Raw genomic sequence first — 20,737 nt, 5'->3', positions numbered from 1 at the left:
CCCCCTGCTCCATGTTTACATACTGCTTTGGGAGTATATTCTAGATGAGGAATCCATAGGAGGAAAGTATCCATTAGAAGAACAAATTACTTAACTCTCTATAATGTTCTTTCTGATCGATATTCCTCCCACTGATTCCTCATTGCCCTCTCTACCTGCCCCTGCTGCAGGAATCCAGTACACCATCAGTTCTATGGTCCCTCAGCTTCTGAGTGCTATAGACAAAGGCAAACTGATGTCCTGGGGTACTGCTGGCCTCATATGTACTGCTCACATCACATCAGCATCATAGGCTCCAAACAGCGCCAACATGGAGCTGCATGACCAACCTGGTGGCTAAAAAGGTTTCTGAATACAGCTGATGTTAGGGAGAATTCTCATTCTATGGCTAAATTTCACTTACCTATAGAGACCCCCAGCAGCTTTGCTGGACTTGAAGGGTTTGTTTCTTTTCGCCTGCTAAGAGTGAGACTCTTTTTCCCCACTCTAAGGCATTTTTGCTATGTGTGTTCTAGGCTATTTTTGTGTTTAATGTCTATGGGGTTTTTCTCACCTCCATAGGAACCATCTTTAATGACATGTGTTACACAGAACCCTCTGTGCAGTAACACAGGGGTGTCGTAGCGACCCCCAAACATAGACTCCATACCCTGCGACTGTCTCCCAGGGCATGTAAAGTCCCCATTGACTTTACTAGTCAATTGTTGTGAACTAAACCAGTACAACCCATCTTAATATGGAGGTACTGGAAAGGGTTAATAGTTTTTCCCTTAGGTTCATTTTCCTATGGGATTTTCCCATTGTTCGAGGCTACCACTTTTTCTGACAGCCTCTAACATACCTCCAGTGTATTTTAATATTAACTTGACTCCGGTAGGTTTGATTTGCCAGAACTTTAATATAACTTCTTTCTCATGTCTTCCTCTAAACTCCTAACCCAGGTCGGGGATCCTTTGTCTGTCCGTTTGGCAGGCTTCTGCACAGAAGCCCTTCTTTCGGCGCCACTGAGTCTGGGGTGGGTCCATTGTGTGGGAAGGGGAGTAGGACCCGTGGACAGGGTTGCCTCCGCAACCCATGTCGCACTCTATCCTGATAGGCTGGAGGGTCTCCCGCCAAGATGACCACTCCACTGTGTGAGTGACAGCTAGGCTGTATGAATGGGGATCTTTTTGCATAAAAGCAGGGTCCTGAGGACTGGAAGAGAAAGACGTCGCCACTGGAACTAAGAAGCCGAAGAGGGGAGAAGCCAAAGACATCTGTAACGACTGATCCACTGGTGAAGCCCTGCTGCAGCGTCTCACCACTTTTCTCCACATGACGAGAGAAGATCTTAATCTGCAAGAGCCTTCTTCCCTTGAGCTGGTGGGGCCAACCAGTTTGCCAATCGCCTTCCCGGACCTGCCTTGGTCGAATCACCAGTACCCAGTACCCGGAGGCCGGATAGCCAGACACCAGTCCACCCGGACCGCGATTTAAAGGAGCGTACCTTTCATTCGTCGGGCAGCACCGTGACTGGTTTCATCCCTTGGTAGTGCAGTAACTCGAACCTTCCTCCACAACGAGAGCCTCTCTTCCTCTGGTGGATCCCCCGAACTGTAGGCACTACCAGGAACAACCGTCACCACAGGAGCCACTTCTTCATTTTAAAGGTACATTGTTCCGCCAGCCGCCCTTTTTTCGCGGTAGCACTAAAGGTGTTTTAAATCCTTTACCTACCTGTTGGGTTGGCCGCCCCTCTCTCTTAAACATTGTCTTTCGCTTCCTGCATCCACCTTTTCAAAATAGTTAACCAAAGACTTGACTGCAGCTATGAGAACATTTCGCTCCTGGGCCCTTGCCCTGTACCACTGACTCTGGCACAGGCCTACTGACTCTGGCTACATTTGTTAGAACTACCTTCTTTAGATTGATTCTCAACTAGAACTGTGTTGGTGCACCTACTTCTTACAACTACTCTTTTCTCCCCCTTTCTAAAACTTGTGAAATGCTATTTTGCTCAGTTTTCATTGAAGTATATTTAATACTGATGCACTGTTTTGCTTAAAGTGGTTCACTAACTTATGGGAAGTGTTGCTAGGGTGTGTAAGAAACTATTTATATGTAACTTGTGCTTTCCCTCCCTTGTGAGAAATTGCTAGAGTACCCCTTGTGTGTGGTTTTCACTGTGCCGTTTTGCTCAGTTTTCACTCTGGTTCAATTGGTCTACAATTTAACTAGGGAGTGTGTATATTTTTCCTTGGCCTAATTTAACTTGCTTGATGATTGTGATAAATGTGTTTTACTAGAAGTGTATAAAACAAGTATAGATCTATTTTTCAATACAAAGCTTTGGTCAGTGTTTCCTTGTACCATAGTACAGTAGGCCTATTGTGTAAACCCTGAATACTGTTCATCTCCCTCTTGAGATAAGTCTGACTGCTCAGCCACAGCTACCAACTAAATCTTTGTGGTACAGACTGATACCAAAGGGGATTTATTGCTCTCACCTGTAGTCTTAATCTTCTGTAGTGCTCCCTAAGGGAACTGCACAGGATTCGGCCTAACAGCGGATGCTGGGGAAGATAGATTGAAGATGAAAAATGTGGTTGTAAGGGTCAATCCATTAGAAAGGACATTACCATGAGGGTAAGTAATTTGTTCTTTCGAATTGTGATGTTCTCTAGCCAGGTACCCGCTGTGCCCTTACTGTACAGTAGTTGAATTGGTCCTTTCACAGTGAGTATAGATCTAGGTTGTGTCTCCAAGATAAATCCTTCTGTACCATAATGGTAGGCGAGAGTTGTGCAGGCGTTACCCTGGTAGGGAGTATCTTGCAGTGGATAATGCAGTACAAGCTGATGTATGATTACATGCAATTGTGCCGGACAATGAAGTACAATATAAATGTGATTTAACCGTTTTTAAATGTGTTCAATGTTCTTTGCTCTTATACAGGGTCTTGCTACCGGATTTGGGATCTGTTCAGTCAGTCACTTGGATATAACCTTATTAAAGCTTGAAGATTTCCTTAAATCGGATGTACTGAAGAAGTACATGGGCCTGTTTAATATTTTTAAGGTACATTTATTTATTTTGTTGTAAGGTGCTAGTTTTCAGTGGAAACCCTCAAATTGTCGGAAAGTATGCAAATACAACATAAGGTTGCAGTGCTGTTGCATACTCAAGGATACGGTGGAGAGAAGCGGAAAATAAAATATTCAGACAATTTATTTATAGTTGAATAGCAATTTGAATTAAAGAATGAAAAGCGTGACGATCGAATGGATACAGCTGAAGGGAAGGTATATGCATAAGAAATTGCTTGTTGGATGAGATGTAGGTGTAGGATGGAGGTTAAGTGGAAGGCTGAAACCAACAGAAAAGCTTTTTGCTTTCGGCTGGTAGACTGCCCTGGTGTTGAAAGCAGTTTACCTCAAAGAAGTGGCCTCCATGCCGGTTGCTGCAGAACCTTGGAGTTAAGTCCCTAATAAGATTGTAGTTCTTGATGCTAATTGTCAAGTAGTGCGTTTCTTTTTTTTTTTTTTTTAATAGCTAGGCGGTCATCGATAACGGCAGGGGGATTTGTGGATTTGTATTATTTATAAATAAGGCTATCACCATTGTTGTCATTTTGCTGCTGTAAGTGTGAGCCATAGTAAATAATACAGAACCCAGTTTAACATTAAAGAACTTTAGATATGAGATCCTTGAATTGTTAGATTTGCACAGTTAGAAAGAGCAACAGGTAATGAGTTTTAGAAACAAGGAGCTGATTCGAAAAGATAAGTCTGTATTAAACTGGGAGCCATTTCTCTGCGAGGAGAATTGGGGTCCCAAGGTTTGAGAAGGAAAATAGTCTGGCCGCCTTGTTCTGGAGTGTGGCAGTCTTGGCATGGATTTCTTCATTAACCGCAAGTATATAGAGTATTGCAATAGTCTTATCTGGGGGTTACATCGGCTTGAGCAACAGTGATTTTCTGCGGGCAGTGATGTTAGGTATGGAGAGGTTTTCTTCATTGTTTGAAGTTTGCTCTTTGTACTGAGAAGCTGATTTGAGGGGTAACGCAGGGAGGCTTGTCAATTATTATTTCTAGTGGATTGTGTCTTCCCACAAATTCCTCATTTTAGATCTTATTATACTGCTTTGCAGCTCTCTGATACTTTTCCCCAGCAGGGTGCGTTATGCGCATTTGCATCGATGTCTGTCGTGTTTGTGACAGAACGTGACGTTGAAGCGGGTACAAATAGCACACTCGGTGCCCTGTGACCTCACTTCCTTTTTTCTGCATGCCCAGCACACTACTCCGGGACTTCGCTTCAGAGAAGTCCTCTGACGCAGTTATTTTCTTCAAAAATTCGATTGAATTTTAGTATACTTTTGTCATCTTGTCTATTCCGAAAACCTCTGGTTTGAAAAAGTGCTGCGATTGTGGCTCACAAATCCCGCTTACAGATCCTTAGTTTGTCTTGGTACCAACCACGTCATGATTGGTTGCGGATCGTATCTGGATATGACACCAAAAGCCTTAAAGGAGAGAGCCTCCAAATTGGCCTTAGGTCGCTGATCTTCGCAGTCTCCAAGTACGACACCATCGAAGATCCGATCTGCCGAAAAGCGATGCGCAGACGATAAATTGCCAGCGAAAGAAAAAACTTGAAAACACACTGTAAGTGATCTCACATGAGGAACAACTCCCGTCATGCTTTTTCTTTCTCAAAAAAGAAGACTCATCCCCAGAGAGATAGGTACGGTTCCTGTCGAAACCCGCCCCGCGGAGAAGTCGGAAGAATTTTGCATCAAAATGATGCAGGTCTTCGAGAAAGCGGGGTCCTCCCATTCTCGCTTCCTCCGGTAGGACCACCATTGAGCCCACTGCATCCAACAAGGCCGGCAGGGATTCGACTAACCAACCGCCTGAAATCCTTCATCCGACTGGCAAAGTCATCGGCGGCTGATAAGTTTATTGACATTTCATTGGCACCTTCGATGTTGCAGAAAAATCCATCGAAGACAGTCCCTCGAGTAGATTCATTCCAAAATTTACTACGGACTTGATGCCCTCTTTTCAGGACATTAATGAGGATAACTACCTGGATCCCTTCAGATTTGAACCCATGGGCCTTCCTCGACACCCTGAAATGTTTCAGGATGAGGAAAAGAGGCTGTCTGATTTAGCCTTAGCCCTGTAGGATGCAAGTGTCTTGGATACCTCTCCTGAGGTGGAATTCCCACCGGGGAGAAGCTATCGCCTATGCAAATGTGGCTTATAGGAGAATGATAGCTAAAGTGACAGATGCCTTAGGTTGCCCCCCACACCACACACCTGGCGACTCAACGTTGTAGACAAGGGCACAACCGTTGAACCAGTCCTTCCATTAAATAATGCCATAACAAAATCTCCTCGTGGAGCGATAGACTCCCTGCTCGGGACCAGCAGTCAACTAGGATTTTGCCAAGAAGTACAGACCAGCCTTCTCTGATCCGGAATTCCAAACCAGGCATCCAGCTGATAGTCGGTCATAGAGGCTGTGACTGGTAATAGGGCAAGCGCCTAACCATCTTTACCCTCTGACAGGGATGATAAGCATTACGACACTTTGGCAAAAAACCTTTTTGCCTCTGGCAGTATGGCACTGAAAGCGGTCAATGCTTCATGTGCACTGTCGAGAGGTAGAGGACACATTGCCCAAAGAGGTCCAAGAAGATTCCCACGTGCAGCTCGAGGTCATGGAGAAGGAGCTTCCCAGACAGCTATTGCCTCTTTACCCTCTGCCACATCCACTACTCCAAAACCGCTTTGAGTGCTTGATTCACAAGTCTCAAGTGCGAGGCAGGTTAATCCAGCCTCTCAAAGAATGGCTAATCATTACTTCAGATGCTTGGGCTCTGCAGACAGTAGCTCACGGGTATTGTCTCCCATCCCTAAAAAGGCCTCCACACTGTCCCTGGAACAAGCAATCTCTTGGTGAACCAGACCTGCTCCTTCTCAGGAGATTATTTCCCTATGGGAAAAAGGTGCAGTTGAAAGGGTTCCTGCAGCGGAGCAATACCAAGTTTGGTACTCCATTTACTTTCTGCTTCCCAAACGGGAACGGAGGGATGTGACCCATCTTGGACCTTAGATGGTTGAACAGGTTCCTTAGGAAGGGCAGATACAAGATGGTCACTCTTTCGCAGATCCTCCAGGCCCTCAAACTCCAGGATTGGATGGTGTTGCTCGATCTTCAGATGCTTACTTTCATGTACCTACACATCCCGAGCACAAGAAGTACCGGAGATTTTCCATTGGCAGCTCTCACTTTCAGTTTCAAGTACTGCCTTTTGGGCTGACCTCTGCCCGAGGGTCTTCACCAAGTTGATGGCGGTGGTGGCAGCGAGTCAAAGGAGGGGGGATGGATCCATATCTGTCACTACCTGAATGATTGGCTGATCCAAACCCGTTCTCCCAAACAAGCTCTGGAACATCTCAGCTGTGCCTGCCACTCTCTGCACAAACTGGGCTTCTCTTTCAATTTCAAGAACTCCCAGAATACACCTTCCCAAAAGCTGAAATTCATTGGAGCGGTTCTGGATTTTTTCCTGGAAAAGGCTTCGCCTTCTGAGTTGAGGGTTTAACAAATATTGCAGATGGTAGATATATTTCAGATTGTCCAACATCTCCCGGCTTTCGATTTTCTGAAGTTGCTGCGCCTCATGGCATCCTGCATTTTTGGCTCACCCAAGAATATTCATTTTTCTCCTCACATCTATAAGAAGTCAAACTACCAACTGCACCTCCTCAGAGGTATTCTTCCTTTCCTCGCCTTCCCCCAGAATCTCACCGTCTCTAGAGCTCTGGTTGTCTCTAGGCTGTACTACTGCAACAGCCTCTTTCTAAATCTGCCCTCTGCAACTCATCCAGAACAGGACTGCGAGACTTGTCCTTGGCCGCAAGATTAAGTTCAAGACCCTCTGCATTGTCCACAAGGCCTTCTGGAAGAAATTATGCCACTGACACAGGTGCAAGTCTGATTCTTCTAGTGAATGTGGTAAGTCTTTGGTGGGGGCGACGTCCAGGGCTGAATGGGAGGAATTCAAAACCCAGATGTTGGACATGTTTAAAACGGCGGCTGTGGGTACGGGCAAGCCCTCAATTCAGCAGACCCCGGTAGCTCCAGCGGCGCCCAGTGACCCTGGCCCCAGAGCAAAACCATCAGTGTCAGCTGAGCCTTCTGGCTCGGCCCAAGGAAGGCTGGGCCTCCTTTGGCACCGGTGCTTACCAGAGCACCTCAGGTGCCGGTTCCCTCCAATGCGCCCTCAGCGCCGAAGAGTGTGTCAGCGCCGGCTGCCAAGTCGTCGACGTCGAACGCCATTGTTCATGCCAAAATCCAGGACCGACTTTTCCGTCTCCATGGCAGACATTTTTGCTACTGATGATGATGACCAGGATGGCTACGACCCTTTGTATTCAGGGACTGGAGGAACCAACTTTTTTGTCGACCCGGCAGACCTCGTAGCACTCGCTGAATGTCTGTACGGTGCCAGTGGGCTCGACATGTCCCTTGACCTAGAAATGCAGCAGCCCCACCCTTATGGCTGGACCAATGTCAAATACAGGGCTTTAGTTGACAAGGTGATGGATACCCTGGGGTGGAATGCTCCAGCCAGGCCAGTGTCGGAATATGTCTTGACTGACATCCTTCATGAGGGACCTGCTACAGAAAGGGCTATGCCCTTCAACGCAGATATCCCCACCTTGTGGCAACGCCCTTGTTCCGCATCCCCAGTCAGCTCTGACCTTTCCAAAAAATACAGGCCGGCAAGGGAAGACCCTCCATATCTCTCTTCCCATTTACCACCTGAGGGGTTAGTGGTGCAGGCGGCCAGTGTCTACCAGGCCAGCTACATCCAAATCCAATCTCCCAACCGATAGAGAAGGTAAAAAAGTAGATGCCTTGGTGAAGAAAATCTTTTCCTCAGGCAGCAAGGCCTTAAAGGCAGTCAATGTCTCCTGCGCATTCACCAAATATTCTTTGTTTGTGGTGGCCACTGGGCAGGCTGCCCAGTATTGCCCCAAAGGGGACAGCTGCGAGAAAGCTTCCAGCAGTTGGTGTACCACAGCAAGGAGGTGGCACGGCAGTTTTTTGCAGATAGGCCCGTACTTCGCTGACTTTATCGGCAGATCGATGGGGTCGGCCACAGTGCTCAGGAGGCAGTCTTACCTGCACACACCAGGATTCTCATCCAATGTCAAAAATATACTCATTGACATTACTTTTGGTGGTGAGAATATTTTCGGTCCCCAAGGACGAGGACTCTGGAGAAAATCAAAGAGTTCAAGCTAGCCGTAAAGTTGCTAGGCCTAGCTGTGTAAAAGTCGGCAAAGACTGGCTTAAGTTTTTCATCAATGGGGAGAGGCTATCCGCGCTATGCCCTCCATAGCAGGAAGTCGCTGCTCCCACAAGCCAGGCATCGCAAGAGGCCTTTCCTGTGCTCCAGAAGGAGTGTGGGGGCCTCTAGAGGCCAGCAGACAGCGGTAGAAGAGGCTGGGGCGGTTCTGCCCTCAAAGCTGCTTTGATTTCTCCCCCCACGATTCCACGGTTGGTGGAAGGATAACTGAGCTCAATGGCAGGAGATTACCTCTGATGCCTTGGCTCTAAAGCTCATGCGGTGGGGCTACTGTCTGCCTCTCTAAAAAGTCAGCTGGACAGACCACCACCACCACCACCACCACCTCCTCAACAACCTGAACATGCGTTCTAGGAAGAACTGCGAGCCCTGCTTTTGAAGGGTGCCGTGGATGAGATCCTTCCCGTGTCGAGAGGATCAGGCTGGTATTCCCAGTATTTCCTGGTACCCAAGAAGGGGGTGGGGGAGAAATCCATCCCTTCATGGACCTCAGGGCCTCAAACACGTTCCTGAAGAAAGACAAATTCAGACAAATTCAAGATGGTGATGTTGATAGAAATTCTCTAAGCTCTCGAGTTGCAACACTGGCTGGTGTCCATAGATCTCCAGGAAGCATACTTTCATGTGCCTATACATCAGAAGCACAGGAACTTCCTGCGATTCTTCATAGGCCACAAGCACTGCAAATTCAAGGTGCTCGCCTTTGGGTTGACCTCCGCCCAAGGGGGTTCACCAAGCGCATGGCATTAGTCCCGGCTTACCTTAGGAGATCCGGCGTCCATGCGTTTCCGTACCTGGATGACTGATCAGAGGGAAGTCGGCAGAGCAGGTTTTGTCCCATGTCGAGGGCACCTGCTCGTTCCATCATGGTTCTAGCACCTTCTGGGGCTCATGGCATCCTCTGTGCTCACGATTCATCACGCTTGTCTCAAGATGATGTGCCTCCAGCTCGTGGCCAATTGGGATCACGAGACAGGGGTCCCAGGCCAACAGGATCCCAGTACCCCTGCTCATCCTACCCTATCTTCGCTGGTGGTTGATGGACGGCAATGTTTCAGTGGGAGCCCCCTTCACCCGACCGGAGCCTACCCTGGTGGTGACAACAGACTCTTCTCTTTCGGGCTGGGGGGCTACTCTGGAGGGCTACACGATTCATGGTGCATGTTCCATGGCGGAAGCCCTCCGGCATATCAATCTGCTCAAGCTCAGGGCAGTGGGCCAGGCCCTCGAGGCTTTTCTGCCCCTCATCAGCGACATGTCTGTTCTGGTCAAGATAGACAACCCCACTACAATGTTTTACCTGAACAAGCAGAGTGGCACCCGTTCCCCTGCTATCGATTTGGGAATGGGCCCTGACAGAGGGGATTTGGATGTCAGCGGTCCATCTCCCGGGGGACAACAATGCAGAAGTGGACCAGTTGAGCCACTTGGGGTTCAACACCTATGAGTGGGAGTTGCACATAGACTCCTTGTTGCCCCTGGTCCAGAGTTTGGGGGGGTGGGGGGACCCGGATCTGGACTTGTTTGCATCTCCTCGGAATTTCTAGTGACTCTACTTTGCTTCATGGGCAGGATGTGGTTGGGGGGGGGGTGGTCTCTGGGAGATGCCTTCCAGATCTGTTGGCACGGCTGCAGGTGTGACGCGTCCCCCACCCTCCCTCTGCTCCAGCTGGACCCTCTGCATGTTTTGCTCTTCGGTGGGCTGCAGCCTCATCCGGATTGCCCCCCACTTGTCTTCGAGAGCTTGGTCTCAGATCTGCTGCAGTTGTGCTCCCAGAGGCCAGTCCACCTTCCGATCTCCTGACACAGCAGGGGCGGGGTAGTGCAGCAACCAGACCCAGCCAGGCTGGCACTGGCGGCCTGGTTCCTGACGAGCTAACGCTGCGGCATGCTCAATTTTCAGATGTTAACTGGAACATCATTCAACAGGCCAGGAGTCCAACTTTTCGATCCCAGTATAAGAGAAAATGGGCTAGGTTCTGCCATTGGGCTTGTGACAAGGGTCTGGATCCTGTCACTTGTCCTCTGGACGACATATTGGCTTTTTCAGCACACCTGGCTCCTTCTGTAGTGCAGGTGGATACTTGCTGCACCCATTTGGTGGCCATTGGGGCTTACAAGAATTCCCCTGAGTGTGTTTTTTCAGCGGGTAACCAGTGGTTAAGGCCCACCCCAAGGGATTGTTTACGCTCTTTCCTCCGGTGCATAGGCCGCACCCGGTCTGGGCCCTCAATGCGGTTCTTGTGGTTTTTCGGTCAGAAAGTGGACAAATCCTTAGAGAAATTTTAAGGAATCCAAGTTGGCTGCTAAATCATTGGGCCTAGCGGCGCAGCCAGCCCAAACCTGCCTTCAGCTTCGCCTCCAAAGGGCAGAGGCTATAGACGTTATGTACCCTATGGCAGGAAGGCGCCGGTCCCCTAAGCCAGGCAAGGGCAGAGTCGGATCTCGTGTCTCTGTAGGGGCAGAGGGCCTCTAGAGGGCAGCAACAGTGGCAGGGTCACCTGCGCCCTCAAAACCGTTTTGATTTTCCCCTCCTACAATGCACTGGTTGGTGGACCGTTGGCAGGGCATTGGCCCCAGTGGCAGAAAATAACTTCTGATGCTTTGGCCCTGCAGTTGATTCAGTGGGTTTATTGTCTGCCTTTTCTAAAGAGGCCTCCAGACAGACCTTCACCTCCCCCAATCCAACCGGAACAGGAGCTCCAGGAAGAACTGTGAGCCCTGTTCACAAAGGGTGCCGTGGAAGAGGTACCTTCCGCTCAGAGAAGGCCGGGTTGGTGTTCCTTGCATTTTCTGGTGCCCAAGAAGGGAGGAGGTCTCAGTCCAATCCTGGACCTCAGGGTCTCTCAGTTCCTGAGAAAAGACAAATTCAGGATGATGTTGAAAGAGATTCTCTATGCTCTCGAACTTCAGGACTGGTTTGTGTCAATAGACCTACAGGACGCTTATTGCTGATACACCAAAAGCGCACTGGTTGTTCTTAAGGTTCCTCATAGGGGACAGGCACTATCAGTTCAAAGTGCTTCCCTTTGGGTTAACCTCCGTGCCAAGGGTCTTCACCAAGCTCATGGCGATAGTTGCGGCTCACCTCAGGAGATCCAGGGTCCATGTATTTCCATACCTGGACGAATGGCTGAACCGAGGGAAGTCGGCAGGGCAAGACTTGTCTGGTCTGGAAGACACCTGCCTACTACTGCACAGGCTGGGCTTCTCCCTCAACTTGAAGACGTCCCATTTGATACTAGTTCAGCGGCTCCAGTTCATCGGAGCAGTCCTAGACACCCGGGTAGGGAAGGCTTTTCCTCCTGAGGAGAGAGTCAGAAACATAGCCCAGATGGTGCATTTGTTTCCGAATAACACCACCCTTCCAGCAGCTTCCTTCCTCTGCCTCTTGGGTCTCATGGTCTCCTGTATTTCTCTAGTGCCAGGGGCCAGGCTGCGTATGAGATCTGTCCAGTGGCTCCTGAGGGACCAGTGGTCTCAGTATCTGGGAGCGCTCATGGATTGCCTTTCAGTGTCTAGTCAGGTAGTCTGCAAACTCGGCTGGTGGAACACGCGCAGCAATCGATTGGCGGGGGAACCCTTCTGTCCTTCTTGGCCCCAGGCCTGAGTGGTCACGGATGCGTCCTTGAAGGGTTGGGGTGCCCACTGCAAGGGTTTGCAGGGGAACAGCCTCTGGTCTCATCAGAAGCCAGGTGGCACATCAGCAGGCTGGAGTTGTGGGCCATCAGGTTAGCCCTGAGGGCTTTTGCCCAGTCTCTCAGCTTGTCCAGCTGGCAACCATAGACAATTCAGCTGTGGTTCTGGTTGCGAGAGAACCAAATCAGCTCGGCAGTTCATCTGGTAGGGGCGGAGAACACCTTGGTGGATACTCTGAGAAGGCGCAGCACGGTCTCATACAAGTGGGAAGTGTGCCAGGAAGTCTTAGAGGTGGTATTCCCTCTCTGGGGTACCCCAGCAGTGGATCTATTAGCCACGGACTCCCAACAGGAAGTGCGAAAAGTTTTGCTTGAGGGAATTCCCAGCAAATGGCGCACAGGGGAGAGAAAGTGGTACTGCAATCTCTTTGATCTGACCATCTGTCCACCTCACCTTTTGCCTCAGCGTCCAGATCTCTTAACCCATGTTAGGCAGAAACCTGTGCAGTTCCCTTTGGGAACACTGCAAAAGATTTAGGACTACAGGTGTTAGCAGTAAACCCACTTGGTAGCAGTCTGTATCACCCAGATTTACCTGGTAGCTGTGGCTGAGCAGTCAGACTCCCCTCAAGAAGAGTAAGGCAGTATGCAAAGTATACACAATAGGCACTCAGATACAATACAAGCAAACACTGACCAGAGCTTTGGTATCAAAGTATATAATTATTTATTTAAAAACACACTGAAACACTCCAGCACTCTTATCGTAAAACACTCTAAACACAGTTACTATTATAATATATACAACCCTTGTTCCTTATCAGATAAGTCTTAGTTAACACCACTTATTTTCATACAGAGGTGAGTGCTTAACTAAAGATGGCACTCAAACAAGTTCATGAAGAAGCGAGGGAAAAAGACAGAATATGGGAAGGTACACCACTCTAAGCTTTAGGAACACTATTAGCAAAGCAGAAGCGCAAATGTCACTGGTGAGCCAAAGTCCATAGGCTGGGCCCACTCTTAGAGAGAGCAGAGCACAAATGTGCCCAAGATCACACAGTTACACTAGGCTTAGAAAGTCTTGCAGAGAGTTCGAAAAGAGTTTAGAGAGGCTCAGAAAAGTTTAGCCAAGGTGTCCCAGGCTAACCCAGGTTCAAATGCCGGGGGCTAAATCTACCCCGTACAGTCGGTGGCAAGGGAAGCCAGGCGGGACAAGGTACCTTAAGTGGGAAGGATCCTCCAGCGGTGGCAGTTGTTCCTGGCAGCGGGTGCAAGTCTCGTCGTCATCCAGGGGGAAGAGAAGATCTCGACTTGGAGGAAAGATGAAGGTCGTTGCACTGCCAGGGAAGAAACCAGCCGCAGAGTTTTCCGGTTAAAGGTATTACCCTTTAATTCGCGGTCATGGTAAAACGTGGTATCCCGGTTGCCGGGGTGCTTGACACAGGCAAGGCGGCCACGAGATACGTCGGGAAGGCGAAAAGACGGTGAAACTGGTTATCCCCACCAGTCAAAGGAAGAAGACTCTCCGGCGGGAGATCTCCTCTGTCGTTGGGGAAAAGTGGTGAAGACGGTCCAGCAGGGCTCCACCGGTGGTGTCGTCGTGGCAGGTCGGCTCAGCTTCTCCCTTGTCGGATTCTTAGGTCCTGTGGCGACTTCTGAAGTTCCAGTCCCCAAAGCCCTGCTTTTATGCAGAAAACCCCCATTCACTCAGCCTAGCTGTCACTCAAACATGCTAAGTGGTGAGCCGGCCGGCTCACCACTTGGGCCAATCAGAACGGAGTGCGACTTGAGTTGCCTAGGCAACTCAGTCCAGGGTGCCTAAATCCCCCTCCACCCCTCCTAAGTACCCCAGACAGAGTGGAACCACTTTGGAGGGCTTCTGTGGAGAAGCCCGCCAAAAAGTGGAACAAAGGGCTCGACTTGGGTTGAAGTCACAGAAGAGAACACAAACGCCATTTTAGAACCGAGTTTTGGCAAAAAACACCAACCAGAGAATTAATATTAATTAAATAAACCGGCGGTATGTTCGAGGCTATCGTAATTAAATAAATAAAGATAGTAGCCTCGAACAATGGGAAAATCCCATAGAGAAATATTCGCGGTTGAATATAAAAAGTAGTATCCACTGCCACCAGCCAAAACTCAATCGGGGGGGACAGAGACGTGCCCCCTCGACTAACAGACCCCGGGGCAATCGAATTGCCCCAGCCAGTACGTCCGCAATATGATGGTTTGTACTGGTTCTGTTCAGAATTTAAGACTGGTAAAGTCAATGGTGACTTTACAGACCCTGGGAGACAGTAGTCAGTCCCAGGGTATGGAGTCTATACTGCGGAGTCACTATGACACCCCTGTGTTACTGCACTGAGGGTGCTGTGTAACACACATCACAAAAACACATGAAGCCCTATGGAGTAAAAGACCCCATAGCCCATTAAACACATCTAGAATCAAAGAAACACACTCAAATCATGTCCAAGAGTGATGGTAAAAAAGTCTCACTCTTGACAGGAGAAAAAAATAAACCCCAAAAATGCAGCAAAGCTGCTGGGGGAACTCGCTAGGTTAGGAAATTCAGCCTAAACAGAGAATTCTCCCTAACAACCCAGTCGGGGGGTTGAGTGCTCCACCCGACCCCGGATTCCCTCAACCTACATGCATGGCTCTTGAGAGGATGAGGTATGATGACTGGGACTTCTCAGAAGAGGTACTTGAGGTGTTGCTGACTGCACGCAGACCACCTACAAGATCTCTGTATGCATGCAGGTGGAGACGATTTGAGGTGTGTTGCAGGGAACACGAGACTGACCCTATCTCTTACCCCACCACCACAGTGATGGAGTTCCTTCTGTCACTGGCTTCATCAGGTTGCCAAAGTTAAAGGGTATTTTGCGTGTAAGGAAGGCATGGTATCAAACAGTGAAGACAGACACAAGTGATCACAGTTCAAGGGTGTTTTTTGAACTTCAGTGGGTTGGGTGAAAGCTTATGTAAGCCTAAATCTAAGGATGGGAGAAAGTTACTACCATCAAATAATAACGCAGTCCTAGTAGAGTCTTTGTCAAAATAAAAGGACCTATACTGATACACCTATTGCCAATCCTTACTTCTAAATACAAATGGTGTGGGACAGTAATGTATGCAAAAAGAAAAGTGTTCAAGACATAATATGTCAGGATAGTTGACCAGTTGACTTCCCTCCCCATGTTTTCATCATGGGTCAAGACAGCAGGTTCGAGCTTCGCACACACTCTGGCTTCTCTGCCACGAGGATACAGTTCAAAGCATAAGTATCAGGGCCTTTTTGCCAAAGCCTCTTTTCTAATCAAGGTCTCTTATTGCAGAGGCCCTGTCGTAACAAACGAACACCAAAGTTCCCTTCTTATCAGGATTTTTACATTTACAAGTTCTCGTTAACACAATGTTCACAATTGGTCTCCCTTGTTCAGACCATGGATCTCCATCGTTCGGGCTCGGACCATGCATTCTCACTTTCTAAGTTTTCCTCTTGGTATCTAAAATCAAAGGCTTTTGAATGTGCGACCGTTGCAGGTCCACTTCGATACAACTCTCATACTTTATATCTTCCACTTGTGTTTCTGCCACTTCTTGGCTGGATACCTTGCAGAGACCTTCGATTGAGCACCTTCGCGGTGCTGGACCACTCTGTAGTTGGTATTATATCTTTCTCTGTTAATGTTCTAGCATCCATCAGCAATTAAGCTTTCCTCACATCTTTCATTATGTTAGGCAGAATCCTGGGCAGTGCAATTTCACCTTTGGTACAAGCCTGTACTAACAGAGTGGTAGCAGTAGCGGAGCAGACTTATCTCAAGAGCAAATGAGCAGTAGTAGAGATTACACAAAGGACTACAATTACTGTGACTCAAGTAAACACTGACTCAAGGTTTCTGTTTAAAAAATATAAGTACATTTATTTTTAAACCATCTCTTCATAAAACACTTCACTTCTATTAAATTAAAACCACACTTCAAATATACTACACACAACCAATTCCCCTTGTGCTGCTCAATTCAAGGTAAGTACATTGGATTTGACGGACCGGTGTTGTGGAACAAAGACGTTAACGTGGGTTATTACGCGATCACTTTTTGACAGTAATGAGAGTTCGGTCTTACTAAAGAATGGCGTACCCGCGAGAAGAAATGTTACCGAAGTCAAACACACTTAGCACATGAATTAACACAAGAAAATAGGGGATAAAAATCATAGGCAATACTTTTGTCAAGGCAGATAGAATCGGAGGATACTTTCTAAAAAGTAGATAAGTCAATAGGCCTGCGCCAGTGTCAAATGGGACAGGGGTCCTGTTGTCGAGGATCACAAGGTTAGAACATTTCACGATTCGAGATTGCCAGGAGTACTTAGATATTGTAGAAAGGGAGGCAAAAGTTATAAGAGGGAAGGAAGATAAGGACAAGCCTTGGGTGAGGAGAAAAGGGTTCACCCTAGTTCCTCGAAGTCGGACACAGTACCTTATTTGTTTGAAGAAAAGCTGGTGCCACGGCAGTTGTTCCTGGTAGTTCCTACAGACTCAAGGTTCCTGGAGCTTCAGTCGTGGGGACAAGGACGACGTCTGGAGTGATCTGCACTACCCAGGGATGAGGCCAGCAGCAGCAAAGCAACAGTGAATAAAAGGTACGCTCCTTTAAAACAGGAGAGGCTCTTCAGATGGCTATCCGGACCACTACAGTTGTGTGCAGCGATTTCGACCAAGTAGAGGATCCTCTGGCTGTAGAAGGTGAGCTGGTTGATCCCAACAGACTCAAGTCAAGGGAAGAAGACTCCGGACTGGATCTTCTCTTGTCGTTGAAGGGTAGATGGCTCAGGACTGCAGCAGGGCTTCACCGGGACTCAGGAGTTGCAGCAGCCGTCGTCTTCTCCGCTTCTCTTTGGTTCTTTGCAGTTCCAGTGGCGACTCTGACTTCCAGCCCAAGAGTCCTGTCTTTTATGCCAAAATCCCCCATTCACACAGCCTGGCTGTCAATCATTCAGCAGGGGGGGGGGGTTCTGGCCCGGACAGCCACCTTAGCCAATCGACACAAAGTGCAACCTGTGCAGGGGGTGACTAAACCCCTCCCTCACATTCAGCCCATCTAGACACCCAGACGCCAAAGGAGGGCTTCTGGACAGAAGCCCACCAAAGGTCGGCGAACAAAGAAGGCAAACCTGGTTTGCCGCGCAAAGTAAAACACAAGAAGGATTTTAACAAAAGAAATGGCGTTAAAACCCGACCGGAGCCAAATTAAAAAGTATTTGGTCAAGCGGGTGTAAGTTCGAGGCTAATACAATAGCCTAAAACAGTACCACGTTTATATAATATAATCGTGGTAGAAAAGATAGGGTAGGTACCACTGCCACGAGCCAAGTCTTTGTGTTAAGGGAGCGAAACAAAGCTCCAAGAGGCGCAGACAAAAAGGAGTAGGAATTAACCCTTTCCAGTACTCCATGTAAGATGGGGTGTACTGGGTCTGCAGTTTAAGTGACTACATAAAGTAAATGACAACTTTACCTGTTTCTGGGGGACAGTAGTCAGCCCCAGAAAAATGGAGTCAGTGGGAAGTCTTAGAGACAACCCTGTGTCACTGCACTGAAGATGATGTGCAACACACACACATAGTTGGGCTCATGGAGTGGTGTGGCTCCAGAGCCCAGGATCACACAAACAGTAGAAATACACGTGGCAAAATACATGTAAGAGTGAAAAAAAGATTCACACTCTTACCAGGTGGAAAAAATAAACCCCAGAAATCCAGCAAAGCTGCTGAGGGACTCACTAGGTAAGGGAAATTCACCATAAATGAGAATTCTCCCTAACACGTTACTTGTGTTACTAATCTTAATTCTTGCACTCTTGATCCAATTTTGCCACTTGCAAACTTGACTTCAACACAGACCGGTCTTGCATCTGTCTCCCCAACTCACTGGCTGTGTTGATCTCTCTGGCGTTGCTTTGATCTTGGAGCCAAGTGCGGTACCACAGTGACTGCTGTTCCTCCCCGACTCGGTAAGCCGTGCAGGAGGGCCCCGGGTATCTCCGACACACAATACAGGATTCTTAAGTCTGGTTTCCTGGCCTTATGCTTTCTAATCTGAAGGGTTCTGGAAAGTAACGATTTGTCACCGGAAATGTCAAGGGTATACCCCTCGTCATGCACCCTTTTTGGTTTGCCATCTTTCTTCCCTCATTCAGCTGCCGTCAGGAAAACACTGTTCCTTCGTGTGCTTTATCTCGCTCAGAGCGTGCTCTTGTGTGCCGCCTTTTATCTGTGTGGGGAAGTTTAATGGAAGTCAGGTGTGAGTGGTTACCAGTAATTGCCTAACCTTACCTGACCGTAGTAGTGGGACATGTCAGGTACAATGCTCCGGTGTGAGTCTGTTTTCTCCCAGACCGGGCTGTCTGTGTGAAAGTGTTTTTGAAGGGAAATGGGGGGGGGGGGGTAGAGTTCCTAGTATCCTACCGGACAGGATGGGTTGAAGGTGTTACAGAGAGGGGGATACCAGGTCTCTCCATCAGGTGTCCCACTCCTACTACCCGAAGACCCCTCTCCCAGGTGATCCTCCCACACATGTCCACCCCCAGGGTCTGGACCCAAACGCAATGGCCTTTTCCTGGCCACCTGGATGACGAATCCCAGAGGACTAAAGGGTGAGACACCTTCTGGTTTCTCACAATCGACCCTGTCTGTCTTCAAGAGGTCCCCAGACCAAGGTTTTTTTTTTAAATATTCCGGTTATGGCCCAGTTCATAAAGGGCCTTCCCAACAAGTTCGTCCAAACAACATTTGTTGTCCCAGATTGGAATCTTAATCTGGTTTTGACATACTCTATAGCGGCTACGTTTGAGCCTATGCACTCATGTTCTTTACAGCGGTTATCCCTTAAAACAGCCTTTTTCGTCGCAATCACATCTGCCAGGAGGGTTAGCGAACTGCATGCCTTGTGCTGCAAACCTCCCTTTCTGAAGTTCTTTCGTGAGAAAGTCTCTCTTAAATCGGACCTGGATTCCTTCCGAAGGTGGTTTCAGAGCTTCATCTGTCCCAGTCTATTGATTTCCATGTCTTTTACCGTCCTCCACATCCCTTGAAAGAGGAAGAGCTATTCCACCGCTTTGACCCCAAGAGAGCATTAAGTTTCTGTGTTGCTTGCACATCCGAGTTTAGGAAATCAGACCAGTTGTTTAAGGCTCATTCCTTATCTAGAAAAGGTCTTGCCATCACTAAACAAACCCTGTATTTTGTGCATATCCAAGTGTTACCAATCGGCAGGCAAGGAGCTTCCAGCGGGCATCAGGGTCCACTCAACCAGAGGGGTTTCAGCCTCTGCAGCCCTCCAGAGAGGGGTCCTGTTATGGATATATGCTGAGCAGCCACTTGGTCTTCCTTAAATACGTTCACCAAGCACTATGCCTTGGATGGTGCATGGGGAGCTGATGCCAGGTTTGGTAATGCGGTTCGACCGAATCTACTGGTTTGAATCTTTCTGCCCTCCTCCGTTATTCTAACTGCTTGGGGAGTCTTTCATAATGAGGAATCTGTGGGAGAAAAGCAATCCATTGAAGGAGAAATTACTCACTGTAATGATCTTTCTATGGATTCTTCTCCAGCAGATTCCTCATCGACACTCTCACACATCCCCACTCAGAAAGTTCTGTGGGTTGTCGCTTCTTTCCAAACGAGTAGGCTTCTGGCGATGGCTCTTAGATGACCAGTTCTGTCGCATTCTTTTTTAAAAAAAAGAAAATATTCAATCATTCAATCATTTTTGTGGGGATCACCCTGTTGGGATGTATCCTTGTTAAAGTTTTTAACTGCCGATTATCCTCCTCCTATGCTTTTTCCTTCTGCAGCGTTCAATCGCGGGCAGGAAAAGGGAGGAACTAAAGCATAGTGACTTGCTATGTATACGCCTCACTTCCGGAGCTGAAGATCAGGAGCCAGACAAGACGGATTGACGTTCGACAGCAAGTCTCCCACCGTCACTAGCCCTCTGATCGCCTATTGTGACCTGATCTGTACTAGATCCTCTGTGCCTCTGCCATGTATCGCTACTAGGGAACTGTGGGGAGACTGTGGCTCCCCTAATTTGAATAACACCCATGTCCTGGTCCAAACCTTCTTGCCTAACTGTAGGAGGCGGGGGGGATCCTTGATTCTACCTCCTTCTACCCACAGTGCTTCCTTTAATAAAAAAGGAGTAATTTTCACACTTAGAAACGTGTGCTCCACTGCCTCTATGTCCGCCAACCACCCAGAAACGTGTTGTAATTGCCCAGCCAAGTAGTATAATTAAAAATGGGAAAGTCTCACCCCGCCGTCCTTGTAATCCTTACATAGTATGTCCAGGGCTACCCGGCTCCGCTCTGTTCCCCATATAAAACCTCTTATTGCCATGTTCAATTCTCCAAAGAACGATCTTGGTAGAAGTTACAGAACATTTAAGAAGTGATATAGCAACTGGGGAGAGGCAACCATTTTCAACATTCCTGATAGGTGTAGCTTCTTCCAAAACTTAATTGAATTCACTAACCCATTTTTTGCCCCCAGCTTATTTTCTTGATGGGTCATTTTAGTATCATGATGTATGTTGACTCCCAGGTATCTGAACGTTTTAACTTACTACTGTAACCCCAGATTCTGGAGTCGCGATTCCTCCACTCCTACCCATCCCGCCAATGGAAATATGCAGGATTTTGCCCTACTAATT

The 20,737-nt window shown here is 48.2% G+C and overlaps 1 protein-coding gene across 2 annotated transcripts in view; it reads left to right on the top strand.

Annotated features, from left to right (window-relative positions):
- MROH1 (maestro heat like repeat family member 1) overlaps positions 1–20,737 on the top strand; it is a 2,813,132-nt gene that overhangs the window by 1,230,793 nt on the left and 1,561,602 nt on the right. For both annotated transcript variants that reach the window (XM_069621886.1, XM_069621885.1), the window contains exon 21: positions 2,935–3,057. In XM_069621886.1, coding sequence (XP_069477987.1) covers positions 2,935–3,057 — 123 coding nt within the window. The remainder of the gene's footprint in view (positions 1–2,934; positions 3,058–20,737) is intronic.

This window comes from Ambystoma mexicanum, chromosome 5q (assembly GCF_040938575.1).
Source record: "Ambystoma mexicanum isolate Mex_15411 chromosome 5q, UKY_AmexF1_1, whole genome shotgun sequence".
Lineage (NCBI taxonomy): Eukaryota > Metazoa > Chordata > Amphibia > Caudata > Ambystomatidae > Ambystoma > Ambystoma mexicanum.
The sequence above is the reverse complement of the archived record's forward strand: the minus strand, read 5'-3'. Positions and strand labels throughout refer to the sequence as shown.